The sequence below is a fragment of the Microtus pennsylvanicus genome, chromosome 9 (assembly GCF_037038515.1).
Source record: "Microtus pennsylvanicus isolate mMicPen1 chromosome 9, mMicPen1.hap1, whole genome shotgun sequence".
Classification (NCBI taxonomy): Eukaryota; Metazoa; Chordata; class Mammalia; order Rodentia; family Cricetidae; genus Microtus; species Microtus pennsylvanicus.
In genome coordinates this window covers 109,846,470-109,868,032 of record NC_134587.1, presented here as the reverse complement: position 1 = coordinate 109,868,032, position 21,563 = coordinate 109,846,470, and the positions used below count along the sequence as shown (strand labels likewise).

At 53.2% G+C, this 21,563-nt stretch overlaps 4 protein-coding genes across 9 annotated transcripts in view; 1 reads left to right on the top strand and 3 right to left on the bottom strand.

The window, feature by feature from the left end:
* Positions 1 to 169: 169 nt before the first annotated feature.
* Positions 170 to 6,017, bottom strand: Yjefn3 (YjeF N-terminal domain containing 3). 2 transcript variants are annotated; one of them, XM_075987291.1, is made up of 6 exons: positions 5,820 to 6,017; positions 2,855 to 2,963; positions 1,774 to 1,884; positions 1,546 to 1,659; positions 1,318 to 1,468; positions 170 to 405 (listed from the first exon to the last, which is right to left on the bottom strand). In XM_075987291.1, exons 1-6 carry the CDS (start codon positions 5,882 to 5,884, stop codon positions 200 to 202), a joined length of 756 nt encoding a protein of 251 aa, XP_075843406.1. In that variant the 5' UTR covers positions 5,885 to 6,017; the 3' UTR covers positions 170 to 199. The 2 variants fall into 2 exon arrangements, with proteins under 2 accessions (XP_075843406.1, XP_075843407.1); XM_075987292.1 differs by lacking the exon at positions 5,820 to 6,017 and adding an exon at positions 3,065 to 3,763.
* Positions 6,018 to 6,057: 40 nt separating this feature from the next.
* Positions 6,058 to 13,424, bottom strand: Ndufa13 (NADH:ubiquinone oxidoreductase subunit A13). Its single transcript, XM_075987293.1, has 5 exons — positions 13,271 to 13,424; positions 7,285 to 7,363; positions 6,477 to 6,548; positions 6,317 to 6,386; positions 6,058 to 6,222 (listed from the first exon to the last, which is right to left on the bottom strand). Exons 1-5 carry the CDS (start codon positions 13,362 to 13,364, stop codon positions 6,103 to 6,105), a joined length of 435 nt encoding a protein of 144 aa, XP_075843408.1. The 5' UTR covers positions 13,365 to 13,424; the 3' UTR covers positions 6,058 to 6,102.
* A 125-nt stretch (positions 13,425 to 13,549) lies between these two features.
* Positions 13,550 to 15,633, top strand: Tssk6 (testis specific serine kinase 6). Its single transcript, XM_075987290.1, has one exon. It carries the CDS (start codon positions 14,036 to 14,038, stop codon positions 14,855 to 14,857), a length of 822 nt encoding a protein of 273 aa, XP_075843405.1. The 5' UTR covers positions 13,550 to 14,035; the 3' UTR covers positions 14,858 to 15,633.
* Positions 15,634 to 19,965: 4,332 nt separating this feature from the next.
* Gatad2a (GATA zinc finger domain containing 2A) overlaps positions 19,966 to 21,563 on the bottom strand; it is an 88,981-nt gene continuing 87,383 nt past the window's right edge. For 4 of the 5 annotated variants that reach the window (XM_075987284.1, XM_075987285.1, XM_075987288.1 and 1 more), the window contains one exon: positions 19,966 to 21,217. In XM_075987284.1, the coding sequence (XP_075843399.1) occupies positions 21,087 to 21,217 (131 nt within the window). In that variant the 3' untranslated portion in view covers positions 19,966 to 21,086. The remainder of the gene's footprint in view (positions 21,218 to 21,563) is intronic. The other variant, XM_075987287.1, reaches the window with a different exon arrangement.

Genomic DNA, 21,563 nt, shown 5'->3' with positions numbered 1-21,563 from the left:
TGTTTAACTTCGGTCTTAACTCTAGGAGACTCCTGACAGCCCAAGTCCCACCCGAGTCTACCCTCTATTCTAGGAAGCTCCACGGCGCAACTCCTCTCCTCAAACCGCGAGGGAAGTTCCTTCTCCACTCGTCCACCCCCCTGGTCTGGCGCACAAAGGAGGCGGAGGGAGAGATGGTGGAGATGTTTATTGGTACAGGTCACAGCGCGGCCACGCAGTCGGTGCCAGTATATTTTGGCAGGAGCAGGCCAAACTTGCGGCGCACGTCGTCAGGCACGAACCTGCCGACCACAAAGTGGTGGCGCCCGGAGAAGCGACTCGCGCAGCTCTTGGGCGCAGCGAAGGACACTAGCACGTCGGGCTGCACCTCATCCTTTGCGTCGCCGCCAGCCTCGGTGTCCCAACCTGAGGGCGGAAGAGGGGGAGCTGGGAAGACCGAGGCTCCCGGGCAGGGTCTGCCCTGTCTCCCTCCAGGTTCCGTGCCTCAACCTCCGACACGTGGGTAGTGGTCAGACCTGCTGACCGCAGAACCGCTTACTCCCTTTCCACGGTCCCTCTGTCTTCTGATCTGTGCCCCAGCAGACAGAAGCCGCCTTGCTCAGTCAGACCAGACCTTCCTCACCCCCAACCCCCCACCCCGACCAGTTTTCCCACCCTGTACCTGTGACCTGAGACCCTCCCTCAGAACTGTGCCCTTACCTCCCCACTGGGTTTCACGTCTCCCTGGCCCTCTGGCCCATCCCAAACCATCCAGGAGTCTTTGTCAACCCTGTCCGAGGACAAGCACCTCGGACTTCCTTCCTGCCTCAGGCATTAAACCATAATAAATAAGCCACCTGCTCCTCTCTCTAATAAGAGGGTTCCAACTGCAGGGTCCCTCTTTTTTCGGGTCCACCTGCAACCTATCTCCTCTTCCCAGACCAGCTATGCCTTGGTCTTGATCTGGACTGGTCCTGGGACCCTCAAACTGGGGACACTACCATACAGCCCCCAAAGAGGACTGAAAGCTGTTTGTCCCTGGCAGGCGTGGCCTCTGAGGACTGAGCTCACATCTGCTCTGCAGCAGGGCCAACGGTGGGTGGTGCCCGTTTAGCTGGGTACCCGGACCAAGAGGACACCGGGTCACTTGGGGCAGCCACTTGTAACTTCCCCATCCTTAGGAAGGGTGTGAAACAGGATGAGGGCAGACGCGGAAATTGAGGTTGAATGAGGAAAACCAAGGCTGGGGCTGGGGGGTGTAAAAGGGAGACACTGAGGCTGGAAAAGGTGAATGGAGAAAACAGACTGGGGTGACCAGACTGCTCCTGGGTGGCGTGCCTGAAGGGACGTCCAGGCTCACGAGCGGGATGGAGAGCCGCTTCAGAGTGGCCAGCGCGCGCGCGCAGGGCCCGCCCGCCTCCGCCGGCCTCACTCCGGGGCCTAGCACTGCGTCCACCACCAGCCCGTAGGCGTCTTCGATGAGCCGCACCTGGGGGGAGGGGGTGGGCGGTGTGAGGGGCCGGATTGGGGACGGGTCAGGGCGGGGTCAGGGTAGGCTCAGCTGACCTCGGCGGGCAGAAAGGACAGGAAGGGAATGTCCATCTTCTCGCACTGCGTGGTCAGGTCGCAGTGCAGAGCGTCGGCCGAACGCGCCGGGCAGAAGATGCTGGGCTGGTAGTCCTGGGGGAACCCGGGTCTGGTGATGGCGGCAGCAGGAGGGAGACCACCCCAGTTCTTGTCCCCAGCGGAACCCCAACCCAGCTCTGTTCCCCGCCATAGGACCCTGCTACTCACGAACACCCGCAGGTGCCGGGCACACGCTAGCCCCACAGCGCCGTTCTGCTCCGGGCCGCACACGACCAGTACCGTCCTCTGCTTGCGCGACAGCGAGGGCAAAGGGAACGCCTGGGGCGTAGCAGAGGGACAGAGTGGTGGTCTGCGTACAGGCCCAGTGTGGTTTGTTTACTCCATGCACTTTGGACACAATCCCTACTTTCCTGGCGCAGATACCCCCAAGTTACACTGAAAAGTGGGGTTAACCCGGAGGAAGGTCCGCAATCGGACAAACGTGGCGCCTAGACCATCTGTCTGTCCCGCTCCTGCCTTTACTATTTCCTGTTTGCCTTCTATTTCAGAAACTCAATTTGTCTACATGTTTTGTTGTTGTTGTTGTTATTGTTTGAGAGGTTCTCGCTCAGGCTGGTCTTGGACTTGCAGCAATACTCCTGCCTCAGGAGCTGCTGGACTGGCAGTTGCAAGCCACCACGAGGACAGTCTGGGCTACCGAAGAGGGTCAGTGAGGTGGCTCAGCAGGTAAAGGAGTTTTCTTGAGACCCACATGGTGGAAGAACATTAGTGCCCACAAACTGTCTTTCGCGCTCCACATGCTCACGCTCACACGGGGGAGGGGCAATAAATGTAATTAAAATTTTTTTTAAGGGAAGGACAGGCGAGACACAGGCGGAGAGGGACTTCTGCATTTATAACCTCTATGAATTGCCTGTTCATAGAGGCTCCTAAGGGCAGGCTCAGTGGGCCTCAAAGCCAGCTCCTCTGGCGTCATCCACACTCTCCTGTCATATTGGGGGCACCTGAGTACTGCTTCAGACCTCATTTGACTACCCTGCCCATCCGGACCTGCTTCCTCGTGGGGACATTTAGGGGTGTTCAGATGGTAGGTAAGCTCTTATGGGTTGCACTTCTAGGGGAACCAGGCTTGCAATTCGAGGGCCCAAGCCCCACCCTGTAGGTGTTCCCCATCTGAGTCTGAGGACCCCACTTCTCCCTTGAAGTGAGCCTGAAAACGAAGCCTTGTACTTCAGCTTCCCCACGCAAGCGATGGGTTGAAGTAGCCCCGAGCAAAGGGGGCTAGTACCTTGGCCACAGCCACCGCACTGCCGTGCCCGCATAGTTCCACCAGCTGCTGCAGCCCAAAGCGGTACTCGTCCAGCAGCTCCCGCTCCAGAGCGGCCGCCTCCGAGATGCTGCGGGCAGAGTCGGACAACACGCTCAGAGGCGCAGAAAGGGAACGGAGACTCGAGGATGGCTGCCCAGATCCGGCGGAAGGCTCTGGCCTCGTCCTTACCCACGAGGAGTTTCAGGGGCCATCATTTCTTGCCCTGTTTCCCCATCCCACAAGCTTGGTTTGAAATGGCAGTCGCAGCCTGAGGCATGAGCGCCCTCTGGTGGTGAAAGATGCACATGTGGCTCAGCATTTTTTTTTAAACCTCAAAGAAAGCTGAGCAACCCAGAGATCAGGAGAAAAGATTCTGAATACAGACTGATCCCCCCAAGCCACATATCCCAGGGTGTCGTCGGACTCTTAGTTCTCTTCCCTCACCCACCCCCAAACCTTAAAAAAAAACTTTAAAAAAAAACTTAAAAAATTTGACCGGGAGGTGAGTTGATTCTGATGCAAGGACCAATGAGGAAGTTCTAGGACTCCAGGGGGGAAAATGGAAATGGGACCCTCAACTATGAGACCCTTGACGACCCATCTTACAGGACAATAAAATTAAGATATCTGAGACTGGTTTTGTAGCCCATGCCTTTAATTCTAGGACCCGGGAGGCAGAGGCTGGCAGATTTGTGTGAGTTTAAGAGCAGCCTTCGCTGCGGGCCAATCAGGGCTATGTAGTGAGACCCTATCAAAGGTACGTGCCATCAGTGATGGACACGAGACCCTATCTTAAAAAAGAAAGAAAAGATTATTTGGACCAACCTGGCTAAGAGCTACCTCTACCTCTAACAAACTGAAGGCAAGAATAGATTACATAATTCACGAGTCTGTGTTCAAAAGTCATTAGCAATTTAATGTTGCATGTGTGAGGTCCCACATTCTATACCCAGCACTAGGAAAAAAAGAATTTTTAGAAAGCAATGGCAGTGCTAAGCATGTCTGATCATGGGAAGCAGAGCAGAGGCTGGGGGCCAGGTGAGCTGGCAAGAGAGACTGTTCTAGAGAACCAGGGCTGGGGTAGCACAGGGCCCGCTTGGTGCCATCAGTCTTTCCAGCTGTGCCTATTGGCCAGCGGTCACAAACTGTCTTCCCCGCTCCACATGCTCACACTCACACGGGGGAGGGGCAATAAATGTAATGAAAATTTTTTAAAGGAAGGAGAGGCGAGACACAGGTGGAGAGGGGCTTCTGCATTTATAACCTTTATGAATTGCCTGTTCATAGAGGCCCCTAAGGACAGGCTCAGTGGGCCTCAGATGCCAAGAGATGACCACAGTCAGGGCATCCTGGAGGGAGGAGCTCCAAGGGAGGTAAAAGCAAGAAGTTAGAGCACTGGAACAAGCAGGACAGACGGCACTCAGTGCCACACGCCTTTAATCCCAGCATTCAGAGGCAGAGGCAGGCGGATCTCTGAGTTCCAGGACAGCCTGGGCTACAAAGAGAACAACCATCTACCACCCCCCTGCAAACAAAGCACTGTGAGGAAGACATAGGAGCACAGGTGCAGGGTAGAAACCCTAGAAAGGCGGGTGTGGTGCTGCAGTTAGATGAAGGGGCCCTGGGCTACTTGCCCAGCTTCTGGGACAGCACAATCGGTGTGCACAGACATGGTGGTACATGTTTGAATCCCAGCACCTGGAGGGTGAGGCAGGACCATCACAAGTCCTGAGCCAGCTGGTCTACTTAGTGAAATTCTGTCTCAAAAAACAAGTTTGTGGGGCTGAAAGATGGATCACTGTACTGCTCTTGCAGGGACTGAGTTCAGCTCTCAGAACCCACACCAAGCAGTTCACAGCCACCTGCAACTCCAGTGCCAAGGGATCCAATGCCTGTCACCCCCACAGGCACCAGCGCACACACACACACACACACACACACACACACACACACACACACCCCACAATCAAGAGATGCCTTAAGTTGGTAAACTGCTTGCCTTGCAAGCATGATGACCTTAGATTAATTCTCAGAACCCATGGGGGAAAAAACCCAGCTGGGTGCAGCAGGTGTGCCTGTAACCCAAGCACTGGCAAGGTACTGGCCAAGACAGGAGGATGTGTGGATCTCACTCACTGGCCAGCCAGTATGAAATCAGTCAAGTTTAGGTTCAGTGAGAGACTCTGTCTCAAAAAAATCAGGTGGAGAAAAATAAAGGAAGACACCTGATGTAGACCTCTGGTCTCCACTGGCAAGCACATGCATTGCTGTGCAGAGACTTAGCCCCCACCTTTGTCTGACAGCCATGGCTGCCTCTGCAGGGGTGGTGGTGATGGTCTCCTCCCGACAGCGGGCAGTCAGGGGAATAACCCGACCAAGGGGCAGCAGCTAACTCTGGAGAACAGAGTGGACAAGAGCTCACGGGACCAGCAGGGAAGCCCTTCTGCTATTTGGAGACTGTTAGGAGGGAGGTCTCCCCCCACCCCATCAATGCTGCTCCTAAGACAAGGACAGCAAGGCTAGGGTCTCTTTTCAGGCCCAGTGCTGAGGTCTGAAAAAGGAACTGAGTCTGACAACCCTGAATCACTTCTAGAAGGGCACCGGAGGTGCTCTCCCCAACACCCGTACCCATCGCCGTTGCTCACCTTGTGGCCTGCACACACTGTCTCTGTGCCCTGAAATGAACCAGCGTCATAATCCATAACCCCCACCCCGAGCTTTCTTGGCTTCCAGTGGCAGCTGATATTCAAAGCCTCTGTGTAACTCCAAGTCCCTCGGGATAATTGCACAAACAGTGAGGGGAACTGAGGGTCGGCTTGCCTGGAATGCGGTTTCCCTGGCAACTCAGCTACTGCTGCACCCGCAAGCTCCCAGCAGACCCTAGGACCCACCCCAGTCATTCCCCTGCCTCTACCCAGGCCTCAGCTCCCTGTCACCTGCTAACCTGAGAAAGCACCTCTCCTCTGGCGCCTCTCCTGGGCCTTTGTCGCTGCAGGCACCGCTGTTCATGGTCACACAGGCAAGCGGGCTCCCCGCTGCCTTTTAAGCAAGCCCCATGGGCGGAGCCCTGTGGCTGAATGCCTGCTTGAGAGGCACTGCGTACAGCTATTGGCCAAAGCACAGGATGACTTAACCCTGAGGAGTCCGGGTAGCAGACAGGTGAAGACGCAAGAGTCACATGATGGCATTTACTTGACTATTCTTTATTGTGGGCGTCGGCTCGGACCCTACGTGTACCAGGTGAAGCCGTAGTTGGCGTTGTCCAACTCCTCCTTTGGGCGCAACCCATACAACTCGCTGGGGAGGGGCGGCACCCAGCGCGTGGTGTGGAACATAGACTCACCCACCTGTGGGCAGGGTCAAGGTCAGGATCAGTCCTTATCAGTCCCAGCTGGCCACACCACTCCACTCCACCCCACCCTACCCCAACCCTGAGCGTACCTTCCAGTCAGGCACGTCTTTCATGATGATGGCCTCCTCCTCCAGGTTCTCCCGAAGAAGCTGCAGGGTCCTGTGGCCATAAGGCGGGGCTGAAATCAGACCCACCAAGAGCAACCACTCTGTTCCTTCCTTGACCCAGAGCCCCTCCCAACCTGCCTACCTCCGGTCCATCTCTGCCTGAAAGAGCGGCATGAGAGCAATCCGGGCCTCCAAGTCCTCAATCTGCAGGCGCCTGTAAAACCACCACACCCACTCTGGGTTAAATGGGCTCACTGAGGGAGTGTGGAACACGCAGGAAGCTGGTGGGGATGGGGACCGGGTGGGGGTGGGGCAAGGCTAGCCACCTAAGTTGGGACAGGAAGACAAGGCGGCAGCTGGCAGACGACAGCAGCCACAAAAGTGTTGGCTTCACACTTTCCTTTCAAATAAAATTTATTTTATCCTAAAAATAGCCCCGTCTGATGATCTGGGTGAAGAGGGGGGCACACTCATCACCAGGCTATGGCCTTACAAACCAATTTCCCTTTGTTCTCAAAATAGCAGGATGCTGGGCCTGCAGGTTTCCCCACAACTATTACCCGGCAGAAAGTCAGGAGCCTCTCAGCTTCAGAGGCTGGGGAAGCAGCCCAGTGATGTGGCCCAGGAAGAGGTCTCTGGCGGGGCTCTGCCCAGCAACACCCCTCATCATTCATGATCCTAGTCTCTCTGGCCTCCAGGGGCCCTGCTTCCCATGGCCAGGTTCCTTTCCTGTTGTGCTCTCACTGTGTGGCTCTGGCTGGTCTTTCTCTATGTCCCAAACCCCAGTCATAGCTGGCCTGGTGACCTACTGTTTATGCTAACCTGGTCAGGGAGGGAACAGATGAAGGCTGGTCACCAGCTCTTCACTTTAGGTAAGGCCCTGGACAAGCAGCCAGCCAAGGACACCACCACCACCCTCATGGAAGCCCTTGTGGTGAGCAGGGCCCTACCTGCGCTCCCGGTTCCACCTCATTATTCTCCAGTAGCCGAAGAGCAAGGCCCCGATGCCCACCGCGAACATGCTGTAGCCTGCAAGAGAAGGAGGCTTCCTGCTCAGACCGTCCTTCCAGGACCCCCCCCCCCCAATTCAGCAACACTGGCTCTCTCTGTGAAGTACCTGCTGGTTCTCCCCTCCTCCACAGGTGCCTGTCCTTCCTCAGCCACTTCCCCATGACAGTCTCTAATTCCTGGGCTCTAGGTCAGGGTACTAGGCAGTCCGAGCTGCCACCCTTTCTGGAAGGTACAGGCCACAGGGACACAGGAGAGCCCCAGGGTCTGGAACAGTGTTTCTTAACACATGGGTCATGAGCCCTTCAGAGTTTAAACAACCCTTTCACAGGGGTCGCAGATATCCTGCATATCAGATATTTACATTATGCTTCATAACCATAGCAAAATTAGTTATGAAGTAACAATGAAGATAATTTTATAGGCTGGGGTCATGTGAGGAACTATATTTTTTGTTATTTTTGTTTTTTGAGATAGGGTTTCTCTTTGTAGACCAGGCTGGCCTTGAACTCACAGAGATCTGCCTGTTTCTGCCTCCAAATGCTGGGATTAAAGACGTGTGCCACCACCACCACAGGTGAGGAATTATATTAAAGGGTCATAGCATTAGGAAGGTTGAGAACCACTGATCCAGGTGTAGTGGCGCACACCTTTAATCCCAGCACTCGAGACACAGGCAGACTGATCCCTGTGAGTTTGAGGCCAGCCTGGTCTACAGAGTTCCAAGACAGCCAGGACTGTTACACAGAGAAACCCTGTCTTGGGGAAAAACACAACAAACGATAACAAAAACAACAAAATAGAAGCTGCCTTTAAAGGGCTCTGACACCACCAACATAGGCTGGAAGTGTGGGCACCACCGTTTCAGCAGGATAGGTCACCTGCCCTATTCCCAGGGGAGACAGGTGCCACCATAAATAATTACTGAAGATTAGCAGGGGCAGCTCCAATCCTACTGGCAGGACAAGCTCCAGGGATCATCACCAATGACTACAGAGGGCATGGAGAAGGTTGAGACACAGAGGGGTAGAACAGGTTCTGGGGCTGCAGCCTGAACGGACCCTCAGCTAGGTCAGGAGCTAAATATTTCCCACCCACTCAGTTCAGACTAAGACTCCGAGGCCAGACCCTCCAGCCATGGTCTCTAGGATGGTGGGGTCCCAGGTCCAGAGGTACAAGCTCTCTGTGGAAGCCCTAGGTGTTCAGGACCATCTCTGGCTAGCTGATTGCAGGCATCGTCAGCCCTCACCAAACTGGGGAGGTGTCTACACCAGAGCTGTACCCTCATTTGCAACAGCTAAGAGAACCTCAGGGGCCCCCAAATCTGACCACAGCTTCTCCCTGCAATTTTTCAGAAGAACAAACAGGTCTTTGTGGGGAGCTCTGGGCCTCAAGTGCGGACACCCAAGTGTGGCCCCACTGTGTCTAGAGTGAGAGACCAGGGAGGAGGGGCCGCAAGCTGACCCCCAGCCTTCAGCTGCACCTGGCTGGCTACAGTAATCACTGGGATGGCTACATTTCAGGAGGTGCCATGGGGAGAGGGGAGTAGCTGCAGTTGTAGGAGGTGCTGCCACCTTGTGTCATTCATCCTGAATCAGTGAACTTGAGGGCGGTGGCAGTGCTCCCCCAAACAGTGCAGATCCAACACAATGGCTATCAGAACCTCAACCCTTCCCCCTTTGCAGAAACCCACAGTCAGGTCATGAAGTTTATGCAGAAGTGCCCAGGGCATTAATGGCCTGGATTCAAAAGTGACAGCTCCCAACTCAGCAGGCAGCTGTGTGCACACAGACAGGCTGCACAAGGACAGTCACGTTTGCAGCAGGACAGAACCAGACGCCCTGTTCCACAAATAAACCCCCACATTGTATGGCTTTGGATAAACATGCCCCAGCAGTTTAACAGGGGAGAGGAGTCTGCTCAGCTGCACACGGGTGCACAGTGGCCCTGCTCACCTGGGGAGGGAGGCCTGAAGGCAAGAGCTGAAGATGTCCCAGGCTGAACTTCTGGATTCCACCCCTAACAGTATAAATCAGGAATGGTGACACACGCCTGTGACCTCACCACTTAGAAAGTGGAGATAGGGACTGGAGAGATGGCTCGGAGGTTAAGAGCATAGCCTGCTCTTCCAATGGTCCTGAGTTCAATTCCCAGCAACCACATGGTGGCTCACAACCATCTGTAATGGGGTCTGGTGCCCTCTTACATATGTGTGGTGCAGGCATACACACAGAATATTGTATACATAATAAGTATTAAAAAAAAAAAAGAAAGTGGAGATAGGAAATCAAGAGTTCAAAGTCATCCTTAGCTACGTAGGGAGTTTGGGGCCAGCTGAAGCTACATGAGAACCCATCTCAAAAAAAAAAAAAAAGAAACATAAAAAGAAAAAAGGTTATAAGTGGTGTCAAAAGCCTTGAGGCAGGCAGATCTTGATACCTCAACCTTGTTTACATAGAGTTCTAGGCTAGCCAGGCTAACATTATCAGATCCTGAAAAAAAAAAAAAAGACAAAAAAAGAAAAGAGCTGGGCAATGGCGCACACCTTTAACCTAAACTTGGGAGGCAGAGGAAGGTGGATCTCTGAGGTCGAGGCCAGCCTGGTCTACGGAGTGAGTTCTGGGACAGCCAGGGCTACGCAGAGAAAGAAGAGCTCAAGTGCCTGGTGCTTTCCTACACCGCCACACTTGGGAGGAGGGTGAAAGGACCACTGTTTGCGGCTTCCCTCACTACAGCATGGTGCCCCACAGAAACAGTGACTATAGAAATAGCCTCCAGTAGAACACAGCAGGGCTCCTTAAGAGAAACTGTTCTAAATGACACTGTTAGCTCAACAGGCCTCAGGGAAGAAAAATATCTGCAGAGTTGAATATCTGATAATGACACAGCACAAAAAATAGAGTCAAGTCACCAAGTCACCAATAATAAAAATCACATAAGCTGCCTGGTGCCACGCCTGGTGCCCAGCATTCAGGTAGCAGAAGCAGGGGAATCTCTGAGCTCAGGGTCAGCCTGGACTACACCCCGAAGCTGTTTCAAAACCCAAAAATAACAGCAACAATAATTCCAGGGCTGAGCATGGTGTAAGGTGTGCTGGCGATGCCAGGTCCAGCTGAAGAAACCAGCCTGGAAGATGCCAGCTTGAGGTCTGCATACAGAGAGCAGGGGACCGGAAGCAATCTGACATGCGTGTCCCACCAGCTAGTTTAGGACACTGGACGTGCAGATATGAACAAAGACTGGACTGTCACTGCACTGTCCTCGCCCGTCTGCAGCCAGTCGGGGAGCGGGTCTACACAGAGCAGGGGCAGGGCTTCAGTGTGCCATCCCAGCACTCGGAAGGATGAGTCTGAAGTAGGAAAACCAGCCTGGGCTACAAAACAAAAAAAAAAAACAAAAACTTGTCATGGCTGGACCCATGACTGGGGCTAACAGTGTTTGTTGCTCTCCAGAGAACCAGAGGTCTGTTTGCAAACCCCACGCTGGGTGCCTAGAACTCCAGCCCCAGGAGATCTGACGCCACCTTCTGGCCTCCACGAGCACCTGCATGCGCGCGCACACACAGCTATGATCTTAGTCAGGCATGGTGGCGCACTCCTTCAGTCCCAGCACTTGGGAGACAGAGTCTGGCGGATTCAGTTTGAAGCCATCCTGATCTACATAGCTTCAGGCCAACCAGGTCCTGTCTCTAAATAAATAAGTCTTAGAAACAAACAAACAAACAAATAAATGAGTGTTTCAGAACAACAACCACAGAACAAGAAAGGTACAGGGCAATAAGGCCCAGCACAGCTGTCTCAGGATCTGAAGACGAGGGGAAAGCACATGGTGACTTTAAAGCAAAAGGAAGGGCTGGCAGATGGCGCAGCGGCAGAGTGCCTTGCCTCACAGGCACAAACTCTGGGTTCCACAGCCAGCACCACAGAAGCCAGGCTCAGTGACACACACCTGCCACCCCAGCATTCAGGAGGTGGGAACAGGCCCAGGCCAGTCATCCTAAGCTACAGAGAATTTCAAGGGCTACAATTGCTTTGTCTCTAAACAAATGCAGGAATACATAAAAACTAAAAATAAATAAACGATGTTGACTTGAGGAGTCCAGCAGCTTAGTCTCAGGTGTCCTGTGGGCACATGCTATGTAGGAATATGGTGCAGGTCTGAGAGGGTCATGGGCTTGGGTGAGTTCTAACTTAGAAAGAGATGAAAAAGAGGAGCTGCCAAATGGCTCAGCTGGTAAACATGCCTGCTACAGAAACCTGGTGATCTGAGTTTAATTCCTAGAACCCACATAGAGATAGAAGAAAACTGACTTAACAAAGTCATCCCCAGACCTCCACACTCCCAAATTCCCAATAATAAACACTAGAAAACAGAGCTGAGTGCACACCTTTAATCCCAGCACTCTGGGGAGACAGGGGCAGGCGGATCTGTGAGTTCCAGAGAGCCAAGGCCCACACAGAGAAACCCTCTGGAAAAACAACCACAGAGCACTTGCTGCTCTTCAGTCTGCAGCACTTACCCGGCAGCTCACAACCGTCTGTGACTTCAGTTCTAGGGCATCTGATGCCCTTCTCTGGCTTGTACGGGCACCAGATGTGTATGCTGTCCTGGAACTCACTTTGTAGCCCAGACTGGTGCTGAATTCAGAGACCTGCCTGCCTCTGCCTCCCAAGTGATAGAATTAAGGATGTGTATCACCACATCCCAGCTTGTTTTGGGATTTTTTTTTAAATATAGTCCTGACTGGCCTAACTCTCCACATAGCCTAGGCTAGCCTTGAACTTGTCATGATCCCATCTTTGCTTCTCAGTGCTGGGATCACAGGTGAACCAACACATAAGGCCTGAAGGTTTTGCTTTTTAGTTGAGGCATAGTTTGCATAATATGCACAGTAAAAGTCTGCTGAATTAAAATCTAAATCTGTAGAGGGAGGGAGTTACCAAACTCAGTCCTCTGGAAGAGCAGCAAGTGCTCCTAACCACTGAGCCATCTCTCCAGTCCCTAAGTTCATTATTTTCTTTCTTTTAGAGGGAGACGACATCATGTAGCCCAGGTTGGTCTATGTAGCCCAGGATGACCCTAAACTCCCAATCCTTGTGCCTCAGCCTCCTAAGTGCTGGGATGATGGATGTCTACCACTCAGTACTGTTTATGCAGTGCTAGGGGTGGGACCCGGGACTTTGAAACCTAGGCAGGCACTATACCAACTGGACCCCTAACTATTCTATTCTTGTAACTCTGAGCACTGAGGGTGGGGACCTTAATGTTCTCCAGATTCTTTCCCTTTTGAAATCAATAAAAAAATTCTAAATGTTACTTTACACACTTCAAAGTGTTAGGATGCAGCTCAATATGGTGGGCACATGCCTGTCATCCTGGGACTACGGAGCAGAGGTAGACAGACGGGAGTTCCAGACTGGCCTGGTTCTGCGCTAGGGTATAATCAACACACTTAGAAACTCTTGCACTGGGTGGACCTGCCTGTCATCCCAGAATTCGATTTTGAGGCCAGCTTGGGCTATATAGTAAATCTCTAACTGCAAAAAAGAAAGAAAAAGGAAAAAAAAGAAGGAAGGAAAGAAGGAAGGAAGCAAAGAGGTAAAAGAAGACTGCGCATAATGGTGCGCACCTATCAGGCACCCTCGGGAAGTGACGGCAAAGACATCAGAAGTTATAGGCCAACCTAAAACGAAACAAAGTCTCCAAATTTCGAGTTTGAGTTTCTCGGAGGTTTAAAATACTAAACTGTGGAAGCCGACTGGAAAATTGGGCAAATGAACAGTCTCGTCCCACGGGATGCTGCGATAGAGAACCCAGACCCCAACCGCGCCTCCCTCACTGCGTAAACGGAGGTCTGCGGGCTGCCAGCTCCCGCCCAGCCGCGTGACCGAGGCCCGGCCTCCGACCTCGAACCGGAACGACACTGACCCGACAGTCCCCGGCGAGGGAGGTTCCGCTTGTAGTCGACCGGACCGTAGCCCCCTGGTGGGGGCATGTCCTGCTTCACCTTCGACGCCGCCATACTTGCAAGACCTCCAACTTCCGGTTACCAGCGGAAGTGAGGTGACGTGTGGTTGCCATTTTGAGTGTGGCGGAAGTCTGTTCGCCTGGGTGGTTCCCCACCCGTCAGCTAACCCTGCTTCGGTCATTAAGTCCTTCCTTGCTCTGACCCCAGGACGGGACCTGATTCAGTGGTTGGCACTGGAGTTCTGCTAGGCATCCCGTACCTTGTAATAAAAGCCTTGGTGTTCACCTGCTTTCCTTCCTGAGCGATGGTGGTCAGCCTCGAGCTTTGCACAGGTCGCCCCTTTCTACCCCCCACCTCCAGGGGCCAAGGCAAGGGACTGGGTACCACCATCCACGCTAGGTCCACAGTAGTGATCTGCCCCTAGCCAGGGCCCTCTCATGAGGAACAGGTCATTCAGAGCGATTGAGTCACAAAGCCTGAGAGGGTTTAGGGAGCGCGGGGCGGGGACCTCCCCACCCCAAGGCTGAGTGACGCCCGCAGTCACTTCACAAGGCAGAAATTGTTACCCGGGCAATAAAAGTCATCGCGGCTCTAGGACCTTGGGAGTGGGCACATGGGGGCACGGGGGTGCAGGTGCCAAGCACCATGGGTTAGGCCCGAGATCGGAGTCCGGCCGCCCCCCGACAGCAGCCGCCTCCTGCTCCCCGCGCGCCCCGGGCGCCACCATGTCGGGCGACAAGCTCCTGAGCGAACTTGGCTATAAGCTGGGCCGCACGATAGGTGAGGGCAGCTACTCCAAGGTGAAGGTAGCCACCTCCAAGAAATATAAAGGGACGGTGGCCATCAAGGTGGTGGACCGTCGGCGAGCGCCTCCGGACTTCGTCAACAAGTTCCTGCCTCGAGAGCTGTCCATCTTGCGGGGAGTACGGCACCCGCACATCGTGCACGTCTTCGAGTTCATCGAGGTGTGCAACGGGAAGCTGTACATCGTGATGGAAGCAGCAGCCACCGACTTGCTGCAGGCAGTGCAGCGAAACGGGCGCATCCCGGGGTCACAGGCGCGCGAACTCTTCTCTCAGATCGCGGGTGCCGTGCGCTACCTGCACGACCACCATCTGGTGCACCGCGACCTCAAGTGCGAAAACGTGCTACTGAGCCCTGACGAGCGCCGCGTCAAGCTCACAGATTTCGGTTTCGGCCGCCAGGCGCACGGCTATCCAGACCTGAGCACCACCTACTGCGGCTCGGCCGCCTATGCGTCACCTGAGGTGCTCCTGGGCATCCCCTACGACCCCAAGAAATACGACGTATGGAGCCTGGGCGTTGTGCTCTACGTCATGGTCACCGGGTGCATGCCCTTCGATGACTCGGACATTGCTGGCCTGCCCCGGCGCCAGAAGCGCGGCGTGCTCTACCCCGACGGCCTCGAACTGTCGGAACGATGCAAATCCTTGATCGCCGAGCTGCTACAGTTCAGCCCATCCGCCCGGCCCTCGGCGGGTCAGGTGGCGCGCAATGGCTGGCTGCGGGCCGGGGACTCCGGCTAGGAGCCGGGGTTCTCGCTGTTCCCGCCGCACCAGGCCCTGAGCCAGGGCGGCGCACGCGCGACCGGCGAGCTTCGGGAAACCCGCGAAGTCGCCGCGCGCCACTGCGCGCGCGCCCTGTCCCTTCCCCTCCCACCACGGCGGCGGCCCACAGAGGCCCGCTGTTGGATTCCGGTTCCTCCTGCACAACCCGATTGCTGGAGGGCTCATGCGCACCCTCGATTTCTGGCGAGGAGGCCCCGAGAGGGGCGCGAAGAGAAGAGAGAGAAGCATTGCGCCTGCGCGGAATGAGCTCCTGCTGCGCGGTGGGTGGCAGTGGAGCGGAGAAGCTGCGGGCCGACGGTGCACTCCAAGTGCCAGGTTGGAACCTGCAATAAATTCGCTTTTCCTCGCAAGTGGCTTTAGCGGTGGACCCTTGTTACGGAGCAGACGGGAGGGGAGATCTCAGCTCTTTAGAGAAAGCCATGTATGTGGCGACTCCAGCGCCAAACCTCAAAAGGGAGTTGTGGGATTCGAATCTGTTCTCCAAACTGGAAAAACTTCTAGAGGTTCTGTAGTCGTTCCCTGGGATGTGATGATGCTTGAATTGGGATTGGCATGGGGGAAGGAGGGGACTACCTGTCAGCAGAAAATGAGCATTTACAGATGTGGAAACTGAGGCCCACACAGGTGTCAACTGTGCAGACACAGCTATTATTTGCAGTCAGGTCTCTTGAAGCCTAGGGTGATGGAAGAGTTTGCAGGCAGAGAACAGACCCAGCTACTGGTGCTGTTTACTTTGCTATTGGTGGTGATGGTGGTTTGTGTGCGTGTCACGCTAGACCACGGCTTGCTTACTCCAGACATCTCACTATGCAGCCAGGCTGGCATGGATCTTGGACTCTCCTGCCTACACTTCTCAAGTGCGGGATGACAGGTGTGGAGCCAAGTTCTGCATGTCTTGAACCTTACCTGGGACTCCAAGAGGCTTGAACCATCTTTGCCTTCAACAAGGATTCAAGTACAATGCCAAGTAAAATAAGACAAGATGTGGAAATAATTATAAGTTGTGAGGAATGCCAGGTGGGGCGGGGTATTCAGGGAGAGACTGTGAAGCTGTTTTGAGGCTGTTGCCCAAACCACTAAAAATGGCACAGGATGATGGGAGTGTGGTACACGCCTTTTAATCCCATCACTGGGGACGCAGAGGCAGGTGGATCTCTGTGAGTTTGAGGCTCACCTAGTTTACAAAGTGAGTTTTAGGACAGCCAGGGCTACACAGAGAAACCCTATTTCAAACACACACACACACACACACACACACACACACACACACACACACACACACACACACAAAACCAACCCACAAAGGACAAAGTGATACCGCAGGAGTTCCTGGGGCTGGAATAGGAAGGGAATGAGAAAATGGAGGGGAGCTTACAGTACTTCAAAGGAGACCCTGAAGGGTGAGGAGGCAGCTGGGAGCCTTGCCTGTGATTTTACAGGGGTTTGGTGACAATGGAAAACATTTTCAATCCTCTCCTGCTCCTGTAGTAGGCCCAGGCAGTCTGAAGGGCTGTCTGTTGTAGGCCTTGCTGTGCCGAGCTCCTGCTCCCCTCTCCACAGGTTTCTGGTGCCCTGAAGGTCAAGTGTGAGCTCACTTCTCATGCTGGGCACAGATGGGGCAACTGAGGCTACAAGAGGGGAGGGGCCTAACTCCAGTTCTGTCTGGAATATGCCAGAGCGTAGGCAGAAACAACCCACACCCTCTGGTGAAAAGGGAGGTTCTGTGGTTACATTTGTCCTCAGCACCTGAAACATTGGGCAGCAAACCATCCCAGGGCTTGGGGAAGGGTGTGGTTCAGATTTCTTAGATGGAGTCCATAGCACTTCCAGATTCCAGCACATTCAGAATGGATTCTTAAGCCGGGCGGTGGTGGCGCACGCCTTTAATCCCAGCACTCGGGAGGCAGAGGCAGGCGGATCTCTGTGAGTTCGAGACCAGCCTGGTCTACAAGAGCTAGATCCAGGACAGGCTCCAAAGCCACAGAGAAACCCTGTCTCGAAAAAACACACACACACACACAAAAAAAAAAAGAATGGATTCTTATCTTCACACAAGTGAAGCCCCTCTTTTGCTGGGGATGGAACTCAGAACCTACTGAGACTAGGCAAGAGATCACTCTCAGAGCAAGCCCCCAGCCCCACTAAGGGATTCTATGCATGGGTTGTACCACTAAGCCACACCCTCAGATTTGTTTTGTTTTTCGAGACAGGGTTTCTCCCATAGCTTTGGTGCCTGTCATGGAACTAGCTCTTGTAGACCAGGCTGGCACTGAACTCACAGAGATCCATCTGCCTCTGCTTCCCGAGTGCTGGGATTAAAGGTGTGCGCCACCACCGCCAGGCTTGTTTTTTGAGACACGGTTTAGCCACATGGGCATGGCCTACCTGGGCCACTCATTATGTAACCCAAATAGAACTTGGAGCAATGCTCCTGCCTCTGTCTCTTGGGCAGTGGGATTACAGGTATGCACCCAAAAGCCCAGGTTCCCTTTTTTCTTTTCCCTCTCCAAGATGGTCTCATTATGTAGATCAGGCTTACCTCAGAGATCTGTCTGCCTCTGCCTACCAAGTACTGAGATTAAAGGTGAGCACCACCAAGCCTGTTTTTTTCTTTCATTTTAGCGTATATGAGTATTTTGTTGGCATGCATGTCTGTGCACTATGTGTGTACAGAGGCTGTGGAGGCCAGAAGGCATCAGATCCTTGAGACTAGAGTTACAGATGGTTGTGAGCTCCTATGTGGGCACTAGGAACTAAACTGGGATTGTCTACAAGAGCAGCCAGTGCTCTTAACCACTGAGCCATCTCTCCAGCCCAACTTTTTTAAAATATTTCCAATGGTGTTGGATGCCAATCATCCCTGCATGAGAGGTGGAAGCAGGAGAATCAGCTCACCGGCAGCCTGGGCTTACAGCAGATTCTGCCTCAAAACAAAGTCAAAATGTGAAATTGGGCATCTCAAGCTGACGTGGAGACTGGCAGTGGGACAAGCTCACAGCTCTATCCATGCTGGGAACAGCAAAACCCCACAAAGCTCTTCGGGGAAAAAATTAGACCTGTGGCCTCAGGTGGGAAGAGCTTAATTGGGATTCTCATCGAATCCCCTGCCTGCTGAGGTCAAACAGGATGACAGAGAGCTCTTCAGGGTAGAGGAATGCCATGTTCAAATGGCATGTGTACCCTCTCATTCCCCCCTTTAAGAAAGGCCACCAGAAGCTGGGACAAAACACTAGGGCCCCAGGAAATAAAGGAACAATACAATGACATTCGGTCCATTTCTTCATTGTTCTTCAGGGTCTCAGAACTCCCCAACACAAGGAGGCTACCAATTCCAGGTCATTTATTGGAACATCTATTCGTTTGGTGGCAAACTTTAAAAACATGTATTACCAAAGATTTAGTCACAATAAATACAAGCGTCAGCTGTCCCAGCCCCCAGACTCTGCACTAGTGTAACCGTTACACACTGAATATTAGGAACCACTTTTGGCAACAGCTCAAAGTCTTCAGGCTGTCACCGTTTGAAAAGGTGAGGAACAACCTTCCCCAAACACCATTCAGGCTGATACTTACTCTGATTCTCTGCTTCCAGTTAAATGTGGCACATTACAGCCAGCACTGTCCCCTTCCTCCCTCTCACAGGGGCAAGCTTTGGCTGTGTGTGTGTGTGGGGGGGAGGTGGAAGTTCAGGTTAACCACTCCATCCAGGTGACAATTGGCTTGGCATGTCACAGCTAGTACCTGCCCCCTTCCTCCCTCTGCCTGGGACAAGCTTTGTTTTGGCCTCCCTAATGTGTGTGTGGGGTTTCAGGTCCCGAGGATGCTCATAGGAACTCCTTCAGCCAGTAGCCTTAAGTTACCTGCCCACTTGCGCATGGCCTCTTATACCATAAATGACCACTGTACTCCCAACCCAGGTGACACTTGGTTCCTGATGTTTTCACAAGCTAGACAAGAGCCTGAGGGTGGTTCAATGGACACAGGTGTCTTGTACTTGGCCCCTTCAAACCTGTCCCAGACAACAAGTGGAAGAAACTGAGGTACATTGCCCAACTGACCAGAGCCATCGATAAGTTTGTGATTGTCTCTGGGCAATCAATGGAGTAAGTAGGGATCATCACCTCCATCTTCTACTCCCAAGCATAGGCATCAAAGTGCCATGAAAAATACATTTTACTTTTTTTCTTAAGTTTTTAAACTCAGGAATGAGGTGTAAGCTATTAATCCCACCTCAGGAGGCAGAGGATGGCAGATCTGCAAGGAGCCCAGGACCCAGCTCATTAGGATAGGGGTGGAACCAGCTTTGGGAGGGGAGGAGCTTCATAGCTGGCACAGCACCCTACTAAATACCTGGTGCCCCCCCCCGTCCCAGTCCTTAGCTGTAATGTCACTATGAGGCCAGTGCAGTAGAAAGGGAATGGGAAACATTTTCCAATAAATTAAGGCACCTCAACACTTGGCCCTTCCACAGAGTGTCACCAGTGTCACCCTGGGAAAATGATGCACCAGCAACCCTTTGGCCTCTGCTGTAGCAAGGGAGGTGCCAACAGAGCCCCGTGGTCAGACCCCATCAGTTCAAGTGGAAGTCTGTCTGGTGCCAGGTATCTGATCAATGACTACATGGAACTGAAGACTAATGGCTGGGAGGCCACCTAGTGTGGCTGTTCTAAGGAGCCAGACCTTGGCCCATGTCACTGAGCTAAGGCCAGTCACTCAGTAAGAAGAGGTAACAGGAACTGACTTGCCAGGCACATAAATACCCAAGTAAGAAATGCTTGCATATATATGTGTGTGTGTGTGTATAGTGTGTATATATAGTGTATATATATATGTATATATAGTGTATATATATAGTGTGTGTATATATATATATATATATACACCTGCCCTGCCACAAAGGGTCAATGTCTGTTCACTCTCCCAAATCCACCCTGGGAAGTGACACACTCAAATCTAAAAGTACTTGAGTAACTTGGGTTTCACACAACAAAAAGATTTCCACAAACCTGGAACTCCCTTATATCCAAATAATTCTTAAAGACGGAGGATTTGTACACGAGTGAGCATGGGGTTAAATGAGCCTTTATTAGGAGGAGGCGGGGTGTGTCTGCAGAGGGTGGTGGTCTGCAGAACAAGGGTTTAAATTAAAGTCCCTAACTATTGTGTTGAAGGAAGCCAGGGCTGCTTGGGACCCCTGCAGACTGCTGCAGGCCGCCCTGTTGTGAGCTGCTTCTGCCCTTTCACCGTGGAACCAATTTTTAAAGAGTGGGGGGCAGGAGAGGAAAGAAAATAAAACTAAAGTAGACCTGGCCTTTCGAAGACATCCCTGTGGACTGAGGAGCCAGAGGTGAACCCACCCGGCTGACCCCAGGGTAGACGGGTCTGTCTGCGCCTACCTGGGTGCCTCTTGGGCACCTTGAGATTGTGCCCATCAAAACGAAGAGAGAAAGGAAAGAAATTTTAATAAAATAAAGCACAAAAATAACCCAGAAGCCAGCTCTGGTTCCAGCGGTGGGCCCAGCATCCCTCTGGAATCTTAGAGTCTCTGGCAAAGTCTGGGCTGCAATTTGTTCTAAGTGTGGAAGCCAGGGGCTGTAGCAAACAGCAACAGACACAACTGGAGCCACAGTGGCACCCGCCATCCCTGCATGCTGCCACTCAGAGCACCCTCTGGGGCTAGGGACTACACTGTGCACAACAGGGACCCTGGGTCTACACAGTTTACTTTTCATTCCATCATCATGAAGTGATTAAAAAAGAAAACACAAAAACCCAAACTTCAACCTATAGATGGCCATGAGGAGGCAGAGACTGGGGAATGAAGATGGGAAAAGCTGAAAGAAAACAAACCCCAGTTCAACTTTGGGAGCCCCTGGTGCCAGCCTGGCCTGGGCGTGTCACAGTGTCCAGGGTGAGTTCCCACCCATGCTGGCCAGGCAGAACTGGCCCCAAGGTCCGAGTTTCTGCTGGTGTCGGGCAAACTAAAGGCAAAAAGGAAGGGAAGGCCCACAGGGAAAGTCCTTGGTTCTGATCCTGGGCACCATGGTGGCACACTCTTCTGGCCACCACAAGGCTAAATAGCCAAGGCCTGAGCTGTCTCAGGCAACTTCTTAGGAGGGCGGTCTGTGTGTCCTAGACCAGGAGCCGTGGAGAGCAAAGGGCCTGTCCTCAGCTGGGCCGGCTCCCATTATTTCCATGTGGCTGACTGGGGAATGGAGCGTGGAGGGATCATGTCCAGGAGGTATTCTCGCTGACGGTCTACAGCCGAAGAGGTCTTGTGCATTGCCAAGCTCGGGCTGACAAAGGCAAGGGTCCCACCTGTAAAAGAGCACAGCGCCAGGCAGCAGTGACCAGCCAGGTAAGGCTGACCAGGCCCTGGATGCAACCTCGACTCCTACCTCAGAACATACCCAAAGGATCCCTGAGCAGGGTCATGACGCACACAACTTACATCCTGTCACCAATCATCTCAATCCAGACATCACTAAGGTGACCAAAGCCAGAACAGTGGTCAGAGCTCGGTGCAGAGATGAGTAAGCCTCAAACAAGGGATTTGAGTCAATGCAATGGAATGGAGCTTCATGGACCGTGTGACTGGAGAGCATCCTCCCCTATCAGGACAGTCTGCATAAGTGAGGTGAAGGCTCTCTGTGCTGGCTAGGCT

Bases quoted from the DNA above. Each gene is read 5' to 3' on its own strand.
- Yjefn3 (XM_075987291.1), bottom strand. From the start codon at position 5,884: ATGAACAGCGGTGCCTGCAGCGACAAAGGCCCAGGAGAGGCGCCAGAG. The intron at 1,885-2,854 runs GTACTAGCCCCC...GCTACGCCCCAG, and splicing joins GTGCGGTGGCTGTGGCCAAG to GCGTTCCCTTTGCCCTCGCT. The intron at 1,469-1,545 runs GTCAGCTGAGCC...CCCTCCCCCCAG, and splicing joins TGTCCTTTCTGCCCGCCGAG to GTGCGGCTCATCGAAGACGC.
- Ndufa13 (XM_075987293.1), bottom strand. From the start codon at position 13,364: ATGGCGGCGTCGAAGGTGAAGCAGGACATGCCCCCACCAGGGGGCTAC. The intron at 6,549-7,284 runs GTAGGGCCCTGC...GTGGTTTTACAG, and splicing joins AGGTGGAACCGGGAGCGCAG to GCGCCTGCAGATTGAGGACT. The intron at 6,387-6,476 runs GTAGGCAGGTTG...TTATGGCCACAG, and splicing joins CAGGCAGAGATGGACCGGAG to GACCCTGCAGCTTCTTCGGG.
- Tssk6 (XM_075987290.1), top strand. From the start codon at position 14,036: ATGTCGGGCGACAAGCTCCTGAGCGAACTTGGCTATAAGCTGGGCCGC.